The following is a 24,998-nucleotide window of genomic DNA, read 5'->3' as shown; positions in this document are numbered from 1 at the left end:
CCTCCTCTTCCATTATGAGTTTGGCAGGATCTTCTCCTTTGGCAAAGACAGATGCAACGTACTTATCAAACAAAATAAAAGAACTGCAGATGCTAAAAAAACTGAAATAAAACCAGAAATAGCTGGAGAAATTCAGCAGCTCTGGCAGCATCTGTGGAGAGAAAACAAAGTCAATGTTGCAGGTCCAGTGACACTCTTTCAGAATGGATTCTGAAGAAGAGTCACTGGACCCAAAATGTTGACTCTGCTTTCTCTCTAAAGAGAGAAAAAAAAAACTGCAGATGCTGGAATCCAAGATAGACAAGCAAGAGGCTGGAAGAACACAGCAAGGAAAGTAGCATCAGGATGTGGAGAAATCGACATTTCGGGTTTAACCCTTCTTCAGGTCTAGGGGTGGATATAAGGGGAGCTGCAGACAAAAGGGGTTACAGGGCAGGGTGGTGAAGTGGTGTTAGGTGAAGAAGATAGGTAGAGGGTATGACCTTGTTGGTCAATGGAAGGAATGAATCTGGAAGGTGGCTGGGAGGAGTCGGGGGGGCAGGGAAGGGGGGATATTTAAAATTGGAGAACTCAGTGTTGACCCTTCTGGGCTGTAGGCTGCCCAGGTGGAAGATGAGGTGTTATTCCTCCAATTTGCGGTTTGATTTGTTGTGGCAATGGAGGAGGCCAAGGATGGTAATGTTGGAAAGGGAATGGGAATGGGAAGTAAAATGGATGACGACTGGGAGTCCGGTCAGCCCCTGTGGGGCTGGCTGAGATGCTCAGTGAACCATTCCCTAAGTTAACATTTGGTCTCCCTGATGTCAAGAAGACCACATTGGGAGCACCTGATGCAGTAAACTAAGTTGGAAAAAGGGCAAATGAATCTCTGTATCTTCGAGAAGGACTGTTTAGGCTTCTGGGTGGGGATGAGGGGGGTGATGTGCCAGCATGTCTTGCACCTTTTCCTGTTGCAGGGGAAGGTACTTGGGGGTTCAGAGGTGTTGGTGGGGAGAGTGGCGCAAACCAAGGACTGGTGAAGGAAATGGTCCTTGTGGAAGGCAGAGAAGGGTGGGGAGGGGAAGATGCTCTTGGTGGTAGTGTCTAGTTGGAGTTGGTGGAAGTGTTTAAGGATGATGCATCGGACACAGAGACAAGTGGGCTAGTAGGCAAGGACAATGTTTTAATTGCATGGGGGGGTTAGAGCAGTGGAACGGGGTATGGAGGTGGCGCAGTGGAGGGTTGTCTGGATGACAGAGGGAAGAAAAGCACATTGTTTGAAATAGGTGGACATCTGGGATGCTTAGGAACGGAATGTCTCCTTGTCCGAGTAGATGACACAGAAGCGGAGGAATTGGGAGAACAGGATGGAGTTCTTGTGGGATACTGGGTGGGAGGAGGTGTAGTCCAGGTCATTCTCTCTAAAGAAGCAGCCACACCTGTTGGATTTCTCCAGTTTTTTTTGGTTTTGTTGCAAAATACTCATTTATTGTTTCAATCATGCCCGCCGCCTCCATGCCCATATCCCTCTTTAATATCTAATCAACCCTACTCCCTTCTCTACTTTTTTGAAATACCTATAGTTGACTTCTGAATTGCCTTTTTATGTTAGCTGCCAGTTCCTTCTCATAGTCTCTTTGTTTCCTTCCCTTTTGAACTTTTCATGTTCAGCTTGTTATAAATGAGAGGGTTCAAAGATAATGAGAAGAACACTACATAATACATTCATTTTCTTTCTGATTGCTTTCAGAACTGGTCTGGGGGTTAAAGCTTAATTCTTGAAGACTACAAAACAATTCTGCAGGGCTATCGATCCTGAGTGACATCGATATGGGGATGCAGTTAGTTTTGGGCTTCAAATGAGCTAGAAAGAAACGCAGGAATTTGGTCAGTGCTGATGATGAGGATTATTTAATAGGACCTACCTCCGCCAGAACTGTGGATTGGCCAGAACCAAGAAGTGTACTGTTGTGTGAATCCATCCGCACAGGGGGTTCCAGGTAAAGGCCGCAGCTTCCACAGAAACGAGCATATGGATGGTTAGTTGCTCCACACTTTGAGCAGCTGAGGTAGCTCATGGGAGGACCAGGCTATAACAAAATAAGAAGGAGCATTTATTTAGTCTTTTTCATGTTCTCATAACATCTCAAATCACTTCACATTCAAAGAAACAGTTTGAGAGTTGCAGTCAATATTACAATGTAGGAAACATTGCAGCTAATTTGCACACAGCATTTTTTAAAAAAATGGGATAGTGGTACTTGAAAGATTAATGTTGACCAGAAAATCTGGAAATGTCCTTTTTTTTTTTTTAAGATCTTTTACAGCAACCAGGGAGTGTAGTCATGGTACTAATTGCACACAAGCATGAGTGCTCTTACTGCTGCAGCATATCACCTGGATTGGAACCATTCTGATCAATATCTGGGACATTGAGTTTCTGCAGCAGAAGCACCAGCAATCATGCTGAACTGAAGTTCGCAAGCGGCTCCCTCCACAGATGTTGATTGAACTGCTGATAGTGACCAGCACTTTCTAGTTTTTATTTTAAGATTGCCTAAATCAGGAGAGTTAAAAATCACACAACACCAGGTTATAGTCCAACAGGTTTAACTGGAAGCACACTAGCATTGCTCCGAAAGCTAGTGTGCTTCCAATTAAACATGTTGGACTATAACCTGGTGTTGTGTGATTTTTAACTTTGTACACCCCAGTCCAACACCGGCATCTCCAAATCATAAATCATGAGAATGTGTTTGGATAATCCAACACATTTGTAGCTTATTTGCCCAAGTCTATTTGAAGTAACGCTTCATCCAAGCATCTTGGTTAAGCTTCTCTGACCAAGGAATCAACTTCTGCAACAGGGAAATGAGCAAGAATCAGAAAGGATATAGTATTAAGAAATATTTTTTAAAAATAGCTTATAAATACATCTGGAAAATGTTCATAAAGCACTTCACATGAAACTCGATAGGAAACATTTTACTGTTGCAGTCTTCAAGCAGTGGCTGGACTGTCTAATGGAGTATCAATGGCAATAAGTCTATAGGCTACACTTAGCAAGGTGTCTTGTCTATTAGTTTTGCCTTTTCTCTTTCTGGAAACAATTCCATAATCAGGCAGTGCAGCAATCTAGAATTCCATAACATCATCAATCATCTACTTCCATCCATGCCACGTTAACTCTTGTTGCACTCTCTGATTTCTAGATATGCCTATTGACCTGGAGTCCGCAGAATAGGACTTGGAGAAGTGACAGTTGACTTGAAGAAGCACCAACACATAAATATAAAGCAATTTAAGAGGGATCTGTGCCCAATGAATCACAGAACACAAAACTGAAAAAGGACAGCAAAGGAGAAAGCTTGGCTCCAAGCTACGTCAAGGAGATCACAGAGGGCAATACTGGAAGTCCAATCCACAAAGAAAACCTGCAACTTTCCACACCATGGAACCACATAGTAGGAATGAAAATACATCTGAGAGCATGAAAGCTTGGATTTCTGGCTTATATTATGTTCCAATATCAGACATCAGCAAACAGTATTTTACCAAGTTGCAGTGTCAATTTGTAAGAACACCTGCGGCCAGACTCTCAGGAGGCCATACAGCAGTCACTCTCATGCACTCCAGGTTGTGTAAGCCTTGCTTGAGCTGTCCATTAGTGTGTTCTGTCATAGCTCCAGTGATCCTGCCATTCAGGTTGTATCTGTTCAGCTGGTGAAAGTGGTGTGGATTGTGCTAACATGGGGCAGGTGTAAACTACACTGACTTTGACCTAAGGACCCAGCTTTGGATGCACTGAGCTAAAAGGTTGTGGTGGGAGGCCATGTTAATTCGCACAGCATGTTAGTGCCATGACTACTTGCCAGTAAAGAGGGTAAGAAGCACTCGCCAGTTGAAATTTGAGAAGAACTCTTTAAATTTAACTTCTTCTTCCTTGCATTAAAAAATTGAAGGATAATCTAAATAAGGTGTTTTAAATTGAGAAAAGGGTACAATAAGGTTGATGCAGAAATGCTACTTCCTCTGCTGGGAAAATTCAGACCCAAGAGAACATAACTTTAACATTACAGCAAAGCCATTTAAGAAAAAAATTAGAAAACCTTTTCAGGCAAATGACAACAGAAATGTGGAGTTCTCCTGCCTAATATAGTGTGAATGTTAGGACAATTGGAGTTTAAGGCTGAGATTGATAAAAGATTTGTAAAGTCACCAAGTGAAAAAGGACTTGAAGGTACAACTCAGCTGATGATCTAATTGAATAATAGAGTAGAATCAAAGGGCTGAATGATGTTCTCATAAATGAAGTTGGAGGAATTTATTTTTTGATTTGGGATAAACTCTTGTTTTGCATTTATTAAAGGTAAGGAATTTTACAGCTGAAGAATAAAAGATCTTTTTACATCTGAAGCCCAAAATCTGTCAGATATTTTCAGTTCAGGTCGGGAACACATTAACATAGAGGAATGGGATGGATTGTACTAACATTGGCTGGGTGTAAACTACATTGTCTTTGACCTAAGGACCCAGTTTTGAATGTGCTGATTGAGTGGTGGGAAGTGATGCTGATTGGCACACTATGTTGGCACTATGACTGCTCGGCAGTAAAAAGGGCAAGAAGCACTCGCCAGTTGAAAGTTAAGGAAGAAGAAATGTTTTGTTTCCATAAAGGATACTAGCTGATTCAAAGGTTTCCTGAAGGCTTTATACATTCCATCAGTCTCAGCCTCAGCTTAGGGGTCAATTATATCAGTAGAAAAACCTATAGCCCTTTCCAGCTGAACTCTGGCATTGGTGTTTTAATAAAATTGTTTGTGGGATGTCAGCACAGCTGTCAAGGGCTGTATTTATTGCCCATCCCTTTTTATCCTGGAGAAAGCAGTGATGAGCTGCCTTCTTGATTTTCTGTAGTCCTTGTGAAGTAAATACACCCACAATAACTGCACAGCTTTGTGACAGTATCATAGAGATGCACTGCCTCTTGACACAATGCTCCCCAGAAATCTTGAGCCGAGAAACCTCTTGGGCAGGAGAAGGGAACCGCTTCATGTGTGGGTCTCAGAGGCTAATCACAGCTCCTCGAGATCCCACAATATGACATGGCTGATCCTGTCTCCAAAAAAAAAAGTTACTGAATTCCCATTATGCGGAGTATTTGCAGGCACCGCCGCTTCAAATAGTGCCTCGAAATGTTGGCCAATACAAATCCAGTGCCACCGAATACTTTGAGAGTTAAAATGACATTGGGGCTTTCAGTGATACCATAGGACTTTAGATGTAAAAACTTTGATGAGACCCAGGGCTGTTTCAAGTGGAATTTTGAGCTGTATCGCTGATGATCTAAATGCAGTAATGTAGTAATTCAAATTTCAGATTGTTGTACCCACTCATATGCAGCAGAATGACTTACTGAATAAATTTTGTGAGAAGATGACAAGCTTCAATTTGCACCAAGGCTAAGAATAAGAAGTCAGCAGAATTCGAGGGAGTGGATTGGGGCATGTGAGCTCTTTACAACATAATCTGCCACATTGTCTCCAAATCTATGTTCCTTTTATCTTCCTGAAGGAAATCCTTTCAATTCACCTCCTGACATTTCAACAACCTGCATTTCTAGAGTGTGTTTACTTTGGGAAATATCATCCCAAATGACCTTCATCATCAGACAACTTTTAGTATTGAACCAGATGAAGATATTTGGACAAGGACAAAAAGTGTGATAAATTTCTGACATCTAACTCCATTATTTAATGGGGGGTTTAAACTAACTCTGCAGGGGCATGGGAACCCAGATTGTAGCTTCAGGGTGCAGGGCCTGGAGTGTAGGGAGGTTAGGAACATGGCATCAATTTCCAAGGAGGGTGTCTGTAAACAGGAAAGTGGCTTGAAGTGTGTATACTTCAATGCAAGAAGTATACGAAATGAGGTAGGTGAACTTGCAGCGTGGGTTGGTACCTGGGACTTCGATGTTGTGGCTATTACGGAGACATGGCTAGAACAGGGACAGGATTGGCTGTTGCAGGTTCCAGGATTTAAATGTTTTAGTAGGGTCAGAGGTGGGGGTAAAAGAGGGGGAGGTGTGGCATTGCTTGTCAAAGATAGTATTACAGTGGTGGAAAGGACGATGGATGAGGACTTGCCATCTGAGGTAGTTTGGGCTGAGGTTAGGAATAGGAAAGGCGAGGTCACCCTGTTAGGAGTCTTTTACAGGCCTCCTAATAGTCCTAGAATCATTGAAGAAAGGATAGGGAAGGTGATTCAGGAGATGAGTGACAGTAATAGGGTGGTTGTTATGGGGGACTTTAACTTTCCTGATATTGATTGGGAAAGCTATAGCTCAAGTTCGTTAGATGGGTCAGTGTTTGTTCAATGTGTGCAGGAGAGTTTCCTGACACAATATGTAGACAGGCCAACAAGAGGTGAGGCCATACTGGATTTGGTTCTGGGTAACGAACCAGGCCAGGTGTTAGAATTAGAGGTAGGTGAGCACTTTGGGGATAGTGACCATAATTCGGTGATTTTTACTCTCGTGATGGAGAGGGATAAGTGTGTACTACAGGGCAAGAGTTATAGCTGGGGTCAGGGAAATTATGATGCGGTGAGGCATGACTTAGGATGTGTGGCTTGGAAAAGTAGACTCCAAGGCAAGAGTGTAAATGATATGTGGAGCTTGTTCAAGGAGCAACTATTGAGTGTCCTTGATAATTATGTACCTGTCAGGCAGGGAGGAAAGGGTCGTGCGAGGGAGCCGTGGTTTAATAAGGAATTGGAATCCCTTGTTAAATGGAAGAGGGCGGCCTATCTCAAGATGAGACGTGAAGGTTCAATTGGGGCGATTGAGAGTTATAGGGTAGCCAGGAAGGACCTGAAGAGAGAGCTAAGAGCAGCAAGGAGGGGACATGAAAGGTCCTTAGTCGGTAGGATTAGGGAAAACCCTAAGGCTTTCTATAGGTATGTTAGGAATAAAAGAATGACTAGGGTAGGAATAGGTCCAGTCAAGGATAGTAGTGGGAAGTTGCGTGTGGAGGCGGAAGAGATTGGGGAGACACTGAATGAATACTTTTCTTCAGTATTTACTCAGGAACAGGGCATTGTCGTCGATGTGAATACTGAGTCACAAATAAGTAGAATGGATGGCTTTGAGGTATGTAGAGAAGAGGTGTTGGAAATCCTGGAAAAGGTGAAAATAGATAAGTCCCCTGGGCCTGATGGCATTTATCCTAGGATTCTCTGGGAAGCAAGGGAGGAGATTGCAGAGCCATTGGCCTTGATTTTTATGTCCTCTTTGTCTACAGGAGTAGTGCCAGAAGACTGGAGGATAGCAAATGTGGTTCCCTTGTTCAAAAAGGGGAGTAGGGATAACCCCAGTAACTATAGGCCGGTGAGTCTCACTTCTGTTGTGGGCAAAGTCTTAGAGAGAATTGTAAGGGACAGGATTTATGCACATCTGGATAGGAATAATGTGATCAAGGATAGTCAGCATGGTTTTGTGAAGGGCAGGTCGTGCCTCACAAACCTTATTGAATTCTTTGAAAAGGTGACGAAGGAGGTTGATGAGGGGCAAGCGGTAGATGTGGTATATATGGATTTTAGTAAGGCGTTTGATAAGGTTCCCCATGGTAGGCTACTGCAGAAAATACGGAGATATGGCATTGAGGGTGAGTTGGAGGTTTGGATTAGGAATTGGCTGGATGGAAGAAGACAGAGGGTAGTAGTTGATGGCAAAGTTTCTTCGTGGAGTGTCGTCACTAGCGGTGTTCCGCAAGGATCTGTTTTGGGACCATTGCTGTTTGTCATTTTTATAAATGACCTGGAAGAGGGGTTAGAAGGTTGGGTGAGCAAGTTTGCGGATGATACGAAAGTCAGAGGAGTTGTTGACAGTGAGGAAGGATGTGGCAGGTTACAGCAGGATATAGAGAAGCTGCAGAGCTGGGCAGAAAGGTGGCAAATTGAATTCAATGTAGCTAAGTGTGAGGTGATTCACTTTGGGAAGAATAACAAAAAGATGGGGTACTGGGCTAATGGTCGGATACTTGGTAGTGTGGAAGAGCAGAGGGATCTTGGTGTCCATGTACACAGATCTCTGAAAGTTGCCACCCAGGTAAATAGTGCGGTGAGGAAGGCATATGGCGTATTGGCTTTTATTGGTAGAGGAATTGAGTTCCGGAGTCCTGAGGTCATGATGCAGTTGTATAAGACTCTGGTGCGGCCGCATCTGGAATATTGTGTGCAGTTTTGGTCGCCATACTATAGGAAGGATGTGGAGGCACTGGAACGGGTGCAGAGGAGGTTTACCAGGATGTTGCCTGGTATGGAAGGAAGATCGTATGAGGAAAGACTGAGACACTTGGGGCTGTTTTCATTAGAGAAAAGAAGGTTTAGGGGTGACTTGATTGAGGTGTACAAGATGATTAGGGGGTTAGATAGGGTTGACAGTGTGAACCTTTTCCCGCGTATGGAGTCGGGTATTACAAGGGGGCATAGCTTTAAATTAAGGGGGGGTAGATATAGGACTGAAGTTAGGGGTAGGTTCTTCACTCAGCGAGTCGTAAGTTCATGGAATGCCCTGCCAGTAGCAGTGGTGGACTCTCCCTCTTTATGGGCATTTAAGCGGGCATTGGATAGGTATATGGAGGATAGTGGGTTAGTATAGGTTAGGTGGGCTTGGATCGGCGCAACATCGAGGGCCAAAGGGCCTGTACTGCGCTGTATTCTTCTATGTTCTATGTTCTATTTAGTTGCATGCCTTGGCTCCACACCAGTCGCAGAATCGTGCATCAGTGTTGTTAATCCGGCCACACTTGGAACATGCCAGCATCTTTCCTTCATGACTTGGTAATGGTGGAGGGAAATCTCCATTAAAATGAGTCTGTTTTATAGAAACAAGAAAAAAAAATTAACATCCAAATTCTAAAACAATTTCAGTGCACGTGGAAAGAAATAGAAAACGTGAAATAATGGATAAATCTATTTTACTTCTGTTCAAATTATTGTTTTGTAAATTTTGCTTCTTCTACCTTGCATTTAGTAGGTTGAAGGATGATCTAAGCAAGAGGTTTTAAATTGGGAAACGGGTACAATAGAATTGATGGGGAAATTCAGATCCAAGAGTGTGACTTTAACATTAGAGTGAAGTCATTTTAGGAGGAAAAGACTGAGATTGATAGAAGTTTTGTAAAGGTACACAGAGAGAGAGAGAGAGAGAGAGAGAGAGAACTCTGATATACTCTGCAGTTAAGCAATCTTTTTTAGTAAGATCTGCAAAACAAAGTAACACATACAGACAATTCAATTTTATTCACTTACTGCATGTGACAGAATGCATTAGTTAGCAGGTCATCATTCACCAGGTGCAGCTGCAAGCTGTATTCAGACAAGCTACACTAGGAAAAGTGCAAGATTTATTTGCTAACAGTTGGCCTTCTGAAACAAGCTGTTGTTTCTCCTATTTTGAGGGGACTGGGACTTTGGACTTGCCTGCAACCTGACCAGGGCACTTGCCTGCTCTGCTGCTAGCCAGCTTGTGTTTTTTTTTGTTGTTGCTTTATCCTTGGAATGTGAATGTCACTGGTTAGGGCAGCTTTTGTTGTCCATACTTTATTGCATTTGAACTGAATGGTTTGCTAGGCCATTTCAGGCAGCAGTTAATAGTCAACTACATTGCTCTGGGTCTGGATTCAAATTTAGGCCAGGCTGGGTAAGGATAGCAGATTTCTTTCCCTAAAGGTCATGAAAATACTTGGTTTCTCACACAATTGTGTAAAAAGAACAGTAGCAAGTCAGTAGCCCGTCTCCACTGACTTTAACTGAAGCTGTAAAATGAACTGTTGAAATTGTATTATCTGTTTAAATTATTGCAAGAAGGTCTAGACCCAAAGCTATGGAGAGATGCTCCAGAAAGCACAGCTTTTCAAGTTTTCTGGCAAAGACTTGCAAGTTCCAGAATAAGGCTTGCAACGAGATTTCTTCTGGGCACCGTTTTTATAAACAGAATTATAATTAACTCTCCTTCCCCCAATAGAAACCTATGAACTGGAAGTTCAAAGAACTGGGCTGAGGAATGCCAGGAGGAGTTTAATTTAGATAAAAGCAAGGTGTTGAATTCTGGTAAGGCAAACCAGGGCACGATTTACACAGTCAATGGGAGGGCCCTGGGGAATGTTATAGAACAAAGGGGTACAGGTTCATTGCTCCTTGTAAATGGGGTCACAGGTAGACAGGGTGGTGAAGGAGGCTTTCGCCATAGTTTTCATCAATCAGGGCAGTGAGTATAGGAGTATATAACATCTTGTTGCAGCTGTACAAGATGTTAGTGAGGCCACATATGGAGTACAGCATACAGTTCTGTTTGCCCTACTATAGAAAGGATATTATTAAACTAGAAAGAGTGCAGAAAATATTTACTAGGATGCTACCTAGACTGGAAGGTTTGAGTTATAAGTTGAGGTTGGTTAGGGAAGGACCTTTTCCCCCTGAAACGTAGAAGACCGAAGGGTGAGTTCAGAGGGGCATTTTTTTCAAAACGTTGGTGAATGTCTGGAACAGGCTGCCAGAGGTGATGGTGGAAGTGAGTACAACTTTGTCACTGAAGAAACATTTAGACAAGTACGTGGATGGGGTAGATTTGGAGGGATATGGACCAAACAGAGACAAATGGGACTAGTGTAATTGCGAGAACTGGATGGAATGCTGTAGATCTGTTTGACTCTATAACTGGGTGATTTCAAACAGACCTCCAAGGGATATATTTGGGCAACCACTGCCTGGTGGAACACTTTCAACTTCTATCTCGTAACTGTTCTAATTTATTTTGCCAAACCATGGTTCCTTCCTTAATTTGGCTTCTCCAATAACAAATTCACAGGACTTTTGTGCAGCCGGTGTTGCTGCCCGACAGTCAGATTGGTCCTAACTGAATTTGAAAACAAAAAGAGAACGACTTACTTTTATGTGGATTGCCCTAAAGCATTTTATAGCCAATGTGTAGTTTTCAGGCATAGTCACTGTGGCAATTTAGGAAATTATGTTTCAATTTGTATACCATAATGTACGGCAGACAGCAATGTGATGACAGCCAGCTAATCTGACTTTTTAGTGATGGTGGTTGAGGGGCAATTATTGACAGGACACAGGGGAAGAGTCCCTTGTTATGTTTTAAATAGTGCCAGAGGATTTTTTTTCGACCCAAAAGGCCAACTGAAGTCTTGATTTAAACCATTTTCAAAAAGCTGCAGTGACATTTCATCACTCCTTCTGTCCTGCAATTCGCAAGGAAAATCACAGGTTCCTCGATTTATATCCAATAAGTCTCATTAAACACACAGTGACAGTGACTTACTTTTGGTGATTCTGACAGCCTGGTCTCACAAGTAAGGCAATGCTGGATATTAGCTGGATTGCCTGTCCCACAGGATCGACAGATAGTCTTGTCCTATTTTAAAAAAAAGTGTTACTTAATAGCAATACCTAAATAAAAATGCACACCTCTGAATACGTTAATGTCCAAACAACCTCATTTTTACCCAAAGTGCGAGTGGGGGGCTAAATTTTCATAAATTGGTTGAAAAATTTTATATTGCCAATTTCTTCCCCCATGAATATTGAAAATTACCCCCAGAAAAACCTTTCAGCAACAATACTGTTTTGCAAAGTTCACCCCCTTACTTTCAAATAATTGTTAAAGATATGTTAAGAAATATGACAATTCATTTATTTATCTGATGTATTGTACCACTGATTGGTAGCCCCAAAGCAACTTTTAAGTTTAGATTCTTTTTCATTCATTCATGGGATAAGGGTGCTGCTGGTTAGGTCAGCATTTATTGCCCATCTCTAATTGCCCAGATGGCAATTAGGAGTCAACCACATTGTTGAGAGCCTGGAATCACATGTAGGCCAGAGCAGGTGAGGATGGCAGCTTCCTTTCTTAAAGGAACAAGATAGGTTTCTCTGACAATCGACAAGGGATTCATGGTCATTGTTAGACTCTTAATTCCAGACGTTAGTCAGCTATACGGCATGCTAAATTTTAAGTTTGTGACATTTGACTGAAAAGTTTGATACCCAGTGAATAAACGTCTTCAAATGGATAAGATTGTTTGGCCTACATGAAAAGTCAGCAAAGTTTGTGTTCTGTGAATATTTTCTCCATATTAAACATTTTCTCCATGTTAAACATTAGTCTTTATAACCTTAAGATGGATGCTGGCCTGAGGCTTTAGCTGAGGGGTTATAAGGGCCTCACACACAATACATGTTGGAGTATTCAATGGGACCATTGTCTTGCATTCCACACAGAGTCCCATCTGCAAAACACAAGATTTTTTTAAAATTAGGCTTTTGATAAAGTAGTTCATTTCTGGTCATTCAGCTTGAATGCATAATTTGATAATTAATTAGTTTTCTTCCTAAGACACTGCTTTTCACTTGGAGGTGAGATAGAGATACTCTTTGGTGGGTGTCAGCTACTTTCTTCACTAAGTGGCCTTTTTAAAATATATTTTAAACTATTTTTCTAATCAACCTGTTCAGAGATGTTATTGCACACCTTTGGTGCAGGTGGGATTTGAATCCAGGGTTTCTAGTCTAGGGTTAGGGACAATACCAGTGTGTCACAAGAGAGCTCCTTCACTAAATGGCTAGTTCACTCTGGGAATTCCACACAGCTGATTCTATTTTAACCTATGATCAGCATCGACACATATGAATGTTCCAACAAGGCAATCAGAATATTGGAAACCCATGCTAATCTATCTCTTCCCACAACTTCAGGCTCTAAAGATAGAATCCAACATCTGAGTCATTACTCAGTGGTAGAACGTTTACTGGAGTTACAAGAATTGTAGGTTCAGGGGACTGGGTTGTCTCAACCCGTGGTACAAAATCTAGATGGATACTTCAGTATAGTATGAAAGGAGTGCTCCACTATTAAGACTGCAGTCTTTCGATGAAACAGTAAATCAAGGCTCCATGATGACACAATGACTTTAAGAGATTAATTATGTCCCTTTTTAAAAATATTTCATATATAGTTTGACAAGAACATGTCGTACTTCATTTCTAAATTCTACGTAAGGTCTCACTACTTCAGGAAGTTTGAACTCCTCCAAAATAATCGTGTCTCCAATTGTGTTTGATCTATTTTCAATGTTCTTATCCACTTATCAAAATTAGTTTATTTGATCCTTTCAAACTCTCCATATATTTGACCAGGCTCCCTCCTTGGATTCCTAAAATGTTGTTTATAGGCTTCTGGTACAAGCTCATATGCACTTAAAATGGCTTTTTTCATGTCCCCATACTTCCCAGATACCTTTTCTAACAGGGATGCAAACACCTCACTAGCTGTACCTACCAACTTTGTTTGGATAACAATATCCACATGATCACCATCCATTTCATTTGTTTAGCCACTTTCTCAAATGAAATCAAAAAGGCTTCTCTGTCCTTCTCATCGAACTAAGGCAACGTTCAGACATATTTAAACAGATCCCCATCAGCCCTTTGGCTACAATGGGATTAATTGCTGTTCTCATCACTACTTCTGTCTTTCATCTCTATTTCCACTAACTTAAGTCGACTTTGAGTTTTCAGTTCCAAAGTTTGAAATTCAAAATTTCTGTCTTCCTCCCTTTCTTCTACTTTCAATTGTAATTCAAACAAACAGTTTCATTTCCTTTCATATTCAAGTTGTTTTATTTGCAACTGAATTTTAGGCATTTCCAAACATTCCGATGACATTTCTGGCAATTGCTGCAATTACCTCCCCTTTTTGCACAGACAAAGACAACCCCAACTCCAGCTTGTTTTCCAATCTCAAAATTGTTCACTTTCTGTAAAACTTGCAAAATGACATCTTCCACCCTCAGGAATCTCTTAGTGACTGAAACAACCTTTACTACACAAGGCACATTCTATTTAAACCAACCAAATGCAACACCTGAAAAGAAACACCAGCACTTACCACTCATTGCCTTTGAGTCCAATAATTCTAAACACAACCTGGAGTTAGAGATTTGACTCTGAATGACCTCCCCAGTTTTTTTATGGACCAGACAAAACCCCATCAAAATATTTTAAGAAGTTAGCCTACACCCAAGCTTTTCTTGATTTTTAAAGGTGTGCGTTCCGGATGCAATTTGATTGGTCAAGCTACCAGGCTTAAAGCAAAACAAGTTTTATTCAGATGCTATAGTTAAAGTATAAACTAAAGAAAGAAGAATTGGAATAATTTAACTTATGTCAGAATACTTAACACAATAATAGATTATTTAACTACTAAACAGCAACTATTCCAATATAGTAACATTCCATAAACACATCCTTGGCAAAGGCAAATTCAGTAAAATAGATTGTTGCACATGCAATTCTCGCAGCAGGAAGAGAATCCAAGCTTTTAGCTGTAACAGAGAGAGGAAAAAGAGCTTCTACATCCAGTTTCAAGACCCCAGCAACTACTGAAAGCTAAAACTAAAATCCTGGCTCTGCGGGAGCGAGGCCCCACCCATTCATGCTGCTTCTATTTATCCAACTTTTAAAAAACCCAACGCCGTACAACCTGTTTAGTTTCTTGGTTTGGGAACAGACCAATCATCACCTCTGTCTCAACCTCTCTTCAAAGGATAAAATATACCTCTTAAAGTCACGGTGTGATCACATCCGTTTAACATCTAGTTATAGATTTATAGATAGATTACTTACAGCAAGGAAACAGACCCTTTGGCCCAACTAGTTCACACCGACCCTCCGAAGAGCAACCCACCAGAGTATTGCAATAGATCACATGACATCACTCCACAAAAGAGCTGCAGAGTTTCTTTTTGGTGTCCAGCATTTATTCCTCAACAGCAGCAATAAGAAATAGACCATTATCACAATATGGTTTGAAGGGCCTTGATATCCCCGTTTTGTGTTTTGCTTTTGTTATTACAATATGCAAGACCTGCTGTACACAAACTGACTGCTACATTTCTTACACTACACTGGTGAGAACATTCCAAAAGCTTTTAAAAAAACCACTGGTTATAAAGAACTTGGGGGTATCCTGAGGTTATATACAATGTTATATAATGCAAGCTAATCTTTACATTAGTAAGGTCAGTTCATTGTTTCAGTACCAACCTGAGCTCCTTCAGCTGGTGGAAGCCTACGGCCCGGCACTGGAGGAACTGGTGAGCCACATTCGTGACAGAAACGTGCAAAAGGATCTGATGGACGAGGGGCAAGGCAATAAGCACACCTAAAAACAAAATTTACAATGGTGCAAAAATAAAAACACACTTTTCCCATTTCCAACTGTCACCAAAGAATTCATAACTGATTCTTCCACCCAGTTTGGGCCTGACGTCCATAACATTGTCTATGGATAGCATAGTTCAATACAGTAATTTAGACGTGAATGATTTTATCAGAATCCATGCTGTGCAAATTGTATGGTTTGTAAAACAGATCAACATTTTCTCATTCTGATAGTCTCAATACATTCCCACTATAGCATTCTTCAAAATGTAATTCCCTACTTTACATAAATACCAACAGTAACTATACTTCAGAATTTATTGGATGCAAAGCACTTTGGGATGTCCAAAATATTACATTGTCATATAGGTGTAAAAACATTTTTTTAAATGACTTTGCATACTCTTTCAGAAAACGTGTGTTAGAGAAAAAAATACCAAAGAGAATAGCATTAGATCATAAAGAATTAATTATAGACCACTTTAATATTAACTAAAACCTCACTCAATGGCTTGCAGTTTGTAAGAAAACCTGAAGCAACGTTTTATTTTAATGTAGACAAAGAGGTTAAACTTTAATTGCATAGAGGTACTGTCTTTGGTTCATTTTATTTTGTATTTTGGCTAGATGGAGGCATGCAGAAAGAAGCAAGACAGGGCTAAGTATGTAAAAGCCTCTGCACAAAAACCATAAAAGAAACTAAAAATACATCTCTGTGGCTAAAAGCTTTTTGGACAAAAAAAAAGCCATAAACAGAGGGCATAAAACAGGTTGAATCATACCCCTCCAGGAGGAAAGGTTGTATGTCTCAAACATCACAGTAAAGGTCAGCTTGTGGTCCAATAGTAGAATTTTCACTTTCACTCTAGAACACTGTGGACTTGAATTCCACTCAAGACTTGAAAACAAAACATAGGTTGACATTTCAACATGGTACAGGAGTGTTCTGCTGCAGGAGGTGTGGTCTTTGGGAAGAAATTTTAAATCCAGGCCCCCTCTGCTCTCTCAGTTGGACGTAAAAATTCCATGGCACTATTTTTAAGGTGAGTGGGGGAATATTTCCCTGGTGTCCTGGCCAATATTTAACTCTCAACTATCACAAATGAAACAAATTAACTAATCACTACTCCATTTGTATTTGTGGGCCTTTTCTGTCTGTAAATTAGCTATTGCATTTACTAAATTACAACAGTTACTACTTCCAAAAGTAATTCATTGGTTTAAAGCTTCTTGGGATTTCCCAAGGTCTTGATAGGCACAATTTAAATAGAAGTCTTTTTTTCCCCATTCACACTGAATGTGATGTATGCTTGATGGAGGTGAGATTTAAAAGGCCTGCAACATCAATACATCCTGGGAGAAATTACCACATGATTCACTGCTACAGTCCTTTAAAATAGCACCAAAAACTCAATTAAAGAAAGATTATAACGGACAGAAAAATTGCTTTGTTAGCCTGGATCTCTAACATGTAAGATCAAGACTTACCATTGGTATTTTTTTGTTAATAATTTAATTGGAATTGAACTTGTTCAATCTCCATTTAAAGAAAACACAATAATTAAAAGGTAAAGTTTTAAATAGTCCCAGTCAACCATAGGGCTGCTCTCTCATTAAACAGACACAACTGGTGGAGTTAGAAGTGTGATTGAGAAGGCAGGATCTACATGATAACCTCAGCCAGTGTAGGAATTGAACCAATGCTGTTGGCATCATACTCCATCATAAACCAGTTGTCCAGCCAGCTGAGCTAATTGGCTCCCTGGAATAATTACAGCACATGAGGCCGTTCAGTCGGTTGTGCTTACACTGGTTTCTGAACTGGCCCTAAAGAAGCCAAAGCAGAATACTGAGAAGACTATTAAGGAAGAATAATAATGAATACACAGCAGATACAGCAATGAAGTTATATACCAGTAGAAGATTGGGGTTTGGTCCTCTTTAATTGCATCTCGCATCTGATCATGTGCAAAATTTCCCACTGACTCTAGGCATATTGAACCATGTAATTTACTTCAAACAATGCAAGTATCAACTGATATTAGAAAATCTGGTACACAGTCACATACTTCAGAAAGTCAGTCTCCCTCTGGATACTGCTCAAGGTCTTGGGAGGGCTGGCATCGATAGAAGTGACCAACTGGAGAATATAGGAAAGTTACAAATAACAAGACATTAAAGTGTATTCCTACATAAAACATGGGATATTTTTCTTTACAAATCACAATTGTTCAGAAGTAGATACTTCCTCCATCATGATATGGATTTTCTGTATTTTCTAACAAATCCACTAATTTAGCTGAATGGTCTAGTCAAAATAAGGAAAGACATTGACTCCAAAAAGCCAACTCACCCAATGTTACAGACCAGCTAATACTCACATGCATGGAATGATCCATGTATGCAATTCTAGTTGACTGTTCCAGACACAAATTTATGTAGGTGAAACTGTACTGCTCTTCCATTGTAATTCTTTGAAAATCATTTGCAGAGGAAAGGAATTCTAAGAGGATAATGGGTTGGGTTCACATTTACATTCTACTGTATACGGTTAGTTTCTTGGGAGGAAAAGGTTGACTTTAGACTTGTGGTACACTATTGGGGCCTTTGCCCATGTTGGGTACATTGGAGACTAACTGATAAAATTATAATTAAAGTTATAATTAGCTAACAGGATGAACCAGACGGATATTATTCTTTCCTTTCAATCTAGAAATCCCAATGCTCCAAAAGACCACCACTAAAAACAAAATATGTTGAAATGCTCCTGAAACTTCCCATACATGGAGGCATTTGTAAATATGAATATTTTTTATGTATACCACCTTGCAAGTAGCTACATGCTTCCAAGAAACTGCTGTCACAACTTGGAGACACTAAGTTCAGCTAGTCAAAGGAAAGGATGCAAGCATTGTAAAAAGATTTGTGAATTGGCCAAGCTAATTTGTCCCATAGTGTTAGGTGCATTAGTCAGAGGGAAATGGGTCTGGTGGGTTACTCTTCAGAGGGTTGGCCTATTTCCACACTGTAGGGAATCTAAAAAAAAAATGCTTGTGGCCAAAAATATGCCAATAAGCCAATATGTTTGATAATCAAATTACAAATGATCAGAAACCTGATGATCTTGCAGGTCCCAAGATTCCATTGCAAATAGGAGACTGAATAGGTCTGATGAAAATGGAGGATTCCTTGTTTAGCATTTGTTGGTGCCAGTGCTTATTTTTAGGCCCTGCAAGTTATCTTTTATCATCCCACAGCACTAGCACACATACTTTGTGGTGAATGGCCATACAAAAATCTGGAAAACCATTTAGGACAAGGAATCATTTAAATACAGCACTTCGTGTGATCTAGCGATGCAGTCAACGCAAATGCTTCTCAGTCACTACCATTGGAGAAATTATTAGAATGATCATACTAGTGGCTAGAAACATTAGTTTTACTTTTGTCGACTTTTTATTACCACCAAAACTAAAACCTGATACATTTATATCAAATCAACAGAAGTAAACCCTCTTTCCCTGCTATCACAACATAATCAGGCCCTTACCACACACAAGCTTCTTCCTAAACTATTTCCTGCCCCACACACTCAGCAGCACCTCTCCTCAACCTTTCCGCCCAACTCACACATCATCCCCTCTCCACAAACACCCCTAACCCCCTCACTCAACATCCCCTCTCCTCAATGCACCCTACCCAACTCGGTCAGCAGCTTCTCTACCATCCTCATTCAGTGAGCAGCTCCTCTCCAAAACCCATCTAATCCACTTACTCAGCAGCTCCTTCGACTAACCCCATTACCCCACTCACTCCGTACTCCTTCTATCCAGCCACTCTAGTTTTGCTTGCTGTACCCCTGTCAAAATCCTGGCTCCTCTGTTCTCACTTTCCCGGTGTCCCTTATCTGCCATGTTCCTTGGAGACTGGGATTCTGCTGCCTCTTCTCCACCACACTGGCACCCACCTACCAATCCAACAGAAACCCAAGCTTCTACTTAGCCTCCAGCAGTTGGCCTAAAATCCTTAAGCAGGTCAATTTGCTACCAGCTACTTGACTGCCTCTGATCTGCCCCCAAAATTAAAAATGCTGCTCAGTTTTAAACATTTACATCCTGATATGGGGAAGCAGGCTGAGTGTCTAGACTGTAGCGTGTGAGAACCTGTGAACAGTGAGAACATACCATTACATGCAGACACAGATGTTTCAGTCTGAAATCTCTGCAGTGCAAAGTCATCATGCTGGAGTATGAATTGGAAACAGACACAAAGGAGAGATAGCAGTTGAGGCAGGTTGTTCCAAGTTTCAGTCACTGAGAGGTTCATGTTTAGAATTAGAATGGATGCGACCAATAAGTTCAGACTAAGGGAAACCCAGATGAGATTGAGAATGAAGAACCACAAGATTGATTATAGAGATGATTCCATGTGCTCCATGTGACATAACATGAGGAACAAAGGTAGGCAGGAGGTCCTGTTTGGAAATTACTAGATAGTAATTATTGGATTACTACTCAAGCCACATCTAAATTGACATAAGGATAATAAAAAAGGTAAATGGCTGAGAAGTGGTTTCAATTTTTGGAACATTAGCATCAATGCTGGGATTGGAAGAAACCATGCCTATGGACATGTTATAACTGAATCGGGCTGGGACAAGGTGCACACTGACGTGAATAAATAGGACAGTCACAAGGACTTTAAAGAACAAAGTTGGAGGATGGGTGCAAGCTTATGGTTCAGATGCAAAAGATAGACACATAATAGTTTGAGAACAAATAAAAGAGAAGAAAATAGATCAGTCAGAAATCAAGCATTAAGTTTATTTTGTTTATAAGTAGTGCCAAAGACGTAAACTAAATGAACCTTGATGGAAAATAGGAAACATGGGATCAAAGCAGTTACATTATGTGACCCAAATAAACATTATTTATACAAACAAGAAGTATAAAGACAGAACTTAATGAATTGCAAGCACAAATTAAAAACTTAGAAGTTTTAACATGGTAACCAATGTATAGACACGACTGCAGGATGATTAGGACTGGAAACTAAGTACACCAGGTTAAAAAGTCAACAGGAATGATCGAGAAAACTGAGAGATGGAGGAGCAGCCTTAAATATTAAGGATGAAAACAATTCAATGATAAGAAAGCATATAACAGTTAAGTGCTATTGTGGGGCAATGGTAGTGCCCTTCTGAGCCAGAAAGTCCACCTTCCCTTTACAACATCAATTAAACCTCTTAAGTGGTCAATTAACTATCACTCTTGGGTGACTGAGTGCATGGATGGGGTGAAGTGAGTGGTGGTTGAAAGAGACTTTCCCCTTTGGCAAGTTCCCTGCCCTTGCTTAGCTGCTTTAGGCAGGATGGAAATTTATTGTCGCAGGAAGTGACATGGGAAAAGCCCACCTGGTGACCACTTGGATGGCTGGTACACCGGTGGATGAAGTGCCTTTCTTGCTGGTGATATTGGGGAATATTATGGCCCCTCGTCTATAATGCCCCCACTCCCACACGGATGAAAAATCAAATAATCCTGCTCACAGAACAGGATTTAAGACTGTAATAAAAATTATGTGCATGCACCATGGTTCTAGCTGCGAAGTGGTAGATTACATGTTGAGATTAGACAAGCATGTGGCAAAGCAGAGAGGGAAGTGTGGGTGTTCAAAAGGTTCTGGGTCTCCCTGTCTGTGAATCACTAAAGCTGAAATGAGAATGAAGTTCTTTAGTCAGAGGGATGAATCTTTGGAATTCTCTACCCCAAAGGGCTGTGACAGTGCAATCATTGAGTTTGTTCAAGACAGAAATCAAACTTTCAGGGCATTAATGACATTAAGGGATATGGAGATGGTGAGGGAAATTTGCATTGAGGTAAATGATCAGCTATGATCTAAAATGACGAAGCCGGTTCAATGGGCTGAATGGTCTATTCATATTCCTATGTTCCTAATTGGGAAATAGTGTTAATGGGTAAAACAAGAGAAGATAAGTAGGTGGTGTTCAAAAAATAATTTGTGATATAGAATCATTTTAAACCTTGAAAGGCCAGAGTGGTATTTGACAAAAAAGACAGGTAGAGAGGAAAAAAACAAAATAAAACACAAAAACAGCATGCAAAGTGCAAAAATTGCATAAATCCTGACGACTGTAAAGAGATATAAAGAGCAAGGATGACAAAATTTGGTAGAAGTGAGAAAAAAAATAAAAAGAATCTTGCAAGGGACATCACAAATCAACACAAACATCCTTTATAATTATATTATTGGAAAGAGAATGGTCAGAAAATGTATGGGTCCCTTAAAAACAGGCAAATGAATGATCAATTAAGATAAAGAAATGTGAAAAAAAATTCCCCAGCAATGGATGGTTTTCATCCAAGTTTAAAAGAAGTAAATGAGAATATTTGTAGATGGCTTAACTACAATCTGCTAAAACTTTCCACCAAGATGGTGTAAATCCAGATTAAAAAGTTAAAAATGTCTTATTGTAAATTTCACAAGGCTATCTTAGAAGCACATACTTTTGTATTTTGTCTACAATTCCTCCCCAAACATTTCCACTTCCAAACTGTTTCCATATAAATGGGGTCACAATCTTTCATCAATCATCAACATATATTTTCATTCTTAGAAAATGGCCATTGCCATTATTCCCCATTCTTAGTTGTCCTTATGAAGATAGTGGTTGGCCTCAAACAATGTTGATAGGAAATAGCCTTGGAATTTTCACACAGCAGCCATGAAATTTTAACCTGGCAACAATGGAAGACTCTGTATTGAAGATGCTACACTGACTATGATCTAAACAAAAAACATTAGATGACACAATGAATTATTAAAAGCAGTGATTTTATGATTTTAAAATAGTCATATATGAGGTGACGTCAATAAGACATTCAAGATTTCTTTCTATTGTTGGATCTAGTAGGAGTACTACCTTGCAAACCATTCCTCGGGATTCCTCACTTATACGTAACAGTTGAGTACTTATTTTTATTTGTCGTTATCCAAAACTAATTGAGAGTGTTCTTATGGACCAGAGTAGATGCTCTCAAAATATCATGAGATAGCCTAGACCCTAACTTTTTATTAAAGGCAAGTGGAAGGCATTGTGTTCCAGATGCAATTTGATTGCTCCACCACTAGGCTTTAAGCAAAACACACTTCATTCTTACAAAGTGAAACAACCAAAAAAAAGGCATAACTTTAACTCTATTGAAACATTTAATAAAACATTATTTAACTACTAAATCAACAATCATTCTAATATAGCAGCTACCCATAAACATAAATTCAACAAAACAGATTTTCCCCACATGCTATTTCCCTTCCAGTCCAGGAGAAAGGAATACTGAAAGAAACACAGTCTAAGAGCAGAGAGAGAACTCAGGCTTTCTGCTGCAGCAGAGAGAGAACTGTATCCAACAGCTTCAACAGTCAACTCTAAATCCCAACTGAAAGCAAAACTAAAACCCTGGGTCTGTGTGAGTCTGACTCCATTTTTGTCTTATTTAAAATAAAACACCAAGGGAGCTGTTTATCCACTGCTTCTGAAGCAGATTTTCTGCCACAACAGTGGCAATATCTTTCTCCAAGAGAAACAGCACAGAATAAACCTCTGTTAAAAGCACAATCTCATCACCTGGGACCTTTGGGACTGAGGAGTTGAAGTCAGCTCATGTCCAGGGGTTGACATTCCAAAACGACTGTTTAGGAAACGTGGACCATTGAATGATTTATGCAGACCATCGTCGTCTATTTTCAGATCTGTTAATAAAATTGCAATGAAAATGCGCATTCACTTCCCATTGATAGTGAGAGAGAATTCATTTAAAACTCATGTACATTTAAAAAAAAACTCTGCTTTCTTAATAAAATCTAAATCCCCATTTTTATCACTGAGAGAGAGATGGCTTAATCGCAAGTGTTCTGTAAATTTGTCAAAGATAATTTGAACATAAATTATTATGTGGAAAACACAGGGGATTGGATGGAGCACTGTTGTTACAACTAATCCAATATTACTTTTTAATGACTTGAATGGAGAGTATACCTGGAGAGGGTGTAGAAGCTTACATGCACAATTGGATGTACGTATGCATGTATGTATATTTTTACATTACAGCAACCCATCAAGACTTTGGAATGCAAGTCAAAATTAGAATGCAGCCAGTACAGTAAGTTGTGTTTACCTTGGAGGAAATTCCCCTCCTTCCCAATACACGTTAGGATAGTTTGCCTTATTTTTCACATTTCTCTCCACCAATGTTGTTTGCAATGAAGGCTTTGGGAAATAAACTGGGCTGTGCACCGCCAATTGTTTAGCAGCTATGCAGTCACATAAGGTATCTGATACTTAAGTGGAAATGCAGAAGAATCCATCTTGGCAAAGAGGGTTAGTGTGCATACCAAATGACTGCAAGCAGCAGTGAAATGATGGCAATTCAAAATGCAAAGGTGATTTGAAGTCACTGCAGCCATTATTGAACCCCATACACTTGCCTTAACCTCACTCATATGAACAAGATATTAAACAGAATAAAAGCAACACATCTCTCCTCCATCCCAGACTTCTTTTAAGGGTTGAAACCCTTAAATGTGTGACAGGTTCTGAGGTAGTTTTCTATCATGCAAAATGCTGTGTTAAAAACCACAACTTTCACCTAAAAGGTGGCCTGTTAGTGTTATCTCTTGAAATTGAACATGATTGGAAGAAGGAAAACAGGCCACTCAGAACAGCACAGGATATGCTGCTAGGAGGAAGACGAGGAGGAGGAGGAGGGTGAGGGGCTCCCTTTATACCAAAAGTCTTCACAGAGCAATTCTCATATCTCACTTCAGTATACGAGATGTCTTCACCATAGTGATCATGAGTGAATTCTGATAAGTGCTGAAGCTACAAACTTCAATCTCAAACTAAGTCAAGGACAGCATTGCGTGTGTTGTTAATGCCTATGCACCTGGTTCCTCTCAGGCTGCGGCAAATATAAGCAACATCTCAGTTTGCAGTGCACTGCTCTGAAAGGGAAGTGACTGAAGTTCGCTATACAAAGAGAAGCACTTGCGTTTCATTCTCTCTTGCAAGAGACAAAGAGGTTGTGGCTTTCCGTGAATTGCAGGCTTCTCCATTGTGCATTGTCATTGACAGCAGCACTGCAGATGAAAGGGAGCCAATTTGTGTGAAACTAGAAGCTGGTGAATAGCCATTACCCTGGCAGCAGTTGCAATTCTTTTGTGATGCGAGAACCCTCTAATTCACCTCTATTTGAGCCATTCTAGCTAATCTAGGCTCAAGACTGTGATCTGGAAGCCACATACAAAAGCATAGTGAACTTGTAACAAGGGCCATGCTGCCACAGGAACATTATATCGTCATCACCTTCAAATAATGCTTCTTCTATTTCCTAACTACTCAGGAGGGGTGGTGTATTACACCTCTAAATGGTTGTAAGATTTCTGGCAGAATGCTGCAGGTTGCACGATCTGGCCTTTACAGAAAACTGGTGGGGTCCAAAAGGAAACTGAGGTATTGCAAAGGGAACGGGAGTGGAGGGGGTTGGTGATGGTGGTTGTAGTTGTTGTAATGTGGGTAGAAGGCAGTGAAAGGGACAAGGCAGCACTCCGGAATGGGGGCATTGGGGTGGGGAAACATGCATTCCAAAATGGAGGGGAGAGGGGTTCTACATTATTAATCCAATGATATTATCCTACTATCATACTACGATTATACCAACCTACTACTACCTTCCCAAACATCAACAAAATACACA

At 40.4% G+C, this 24,998-nt stretch overlaps 1 protein-coding gene across 4 annotated transcripts in view; it reads right to left on the bottom strand.

Annotated features, from left to right (window-relative positions):
• Positions 1 to 24,998, bottom strand: part of dzank1 (double zinc ribbon and ankyrin repeat domains 1) — a 113,928-nt gene that overhangs the window by 66,482 nt on the left and 22,448 nt on the right. For all 4 annotated transcript variants that reach the window (XM_087991535.1, XM_087991537.1, XM_087991534.1 and 1 more), the window contains 7 exons: positions 22,871 to 22,995; positions 17,292 to 17,362; positions 15,106 to 15,223; positions 12,177 to 12,290; positions 11,324 to 11,416; positions 8,732 to 8,854; positions 1,905 to 2,069 (listed from right to left, as the gene is read on the bottom strand). In XM_087991535.1, coding sequence (XP_087847661.1) covers positions 1,905 to 2,069; positions 8,732 to 8,854; positions 11,324 to 11,416; positions 12,177 to 12,290; positions 15,106 to 15,223; positions 17,292 to 17,362; positions 22,871 to 22,995 — 809 coding nt within the window. The remainder of the gene's footprint in view (positions 1 to 1,904; positions 2,070 to 8,731; positions 8,855 to 11,323; positions 11,417 to 12,176; positions 12,291 to 15,105; positions 15,224 to 17,291; positions 17,363 to 22,870; positions 22,996 to 24,998) is intronic.

Source organism: Chiloscyllium plagiosum, unplaced genomic scaffold (genome assembly GCF_037043375.1).
Source record: "Chiloscyllium plagiosum isolate Xiang-an unplaced genomic scaffold, Cpla_swu_hap1 HiC_scaffold_10, whole genome shotgun sequence".
Taxonomy (NCBI): domain Eukaryota; kingdom Metazoa; phylum Chordata; class Chondrichthyes; order Orectolobiformes; family Hemiscylliidae; genus Chiloscyllium; species Chiloscyllium plagiosum.
This window is presented reverse-complemented; position numbering and strand designations above follow the sequence as displayed.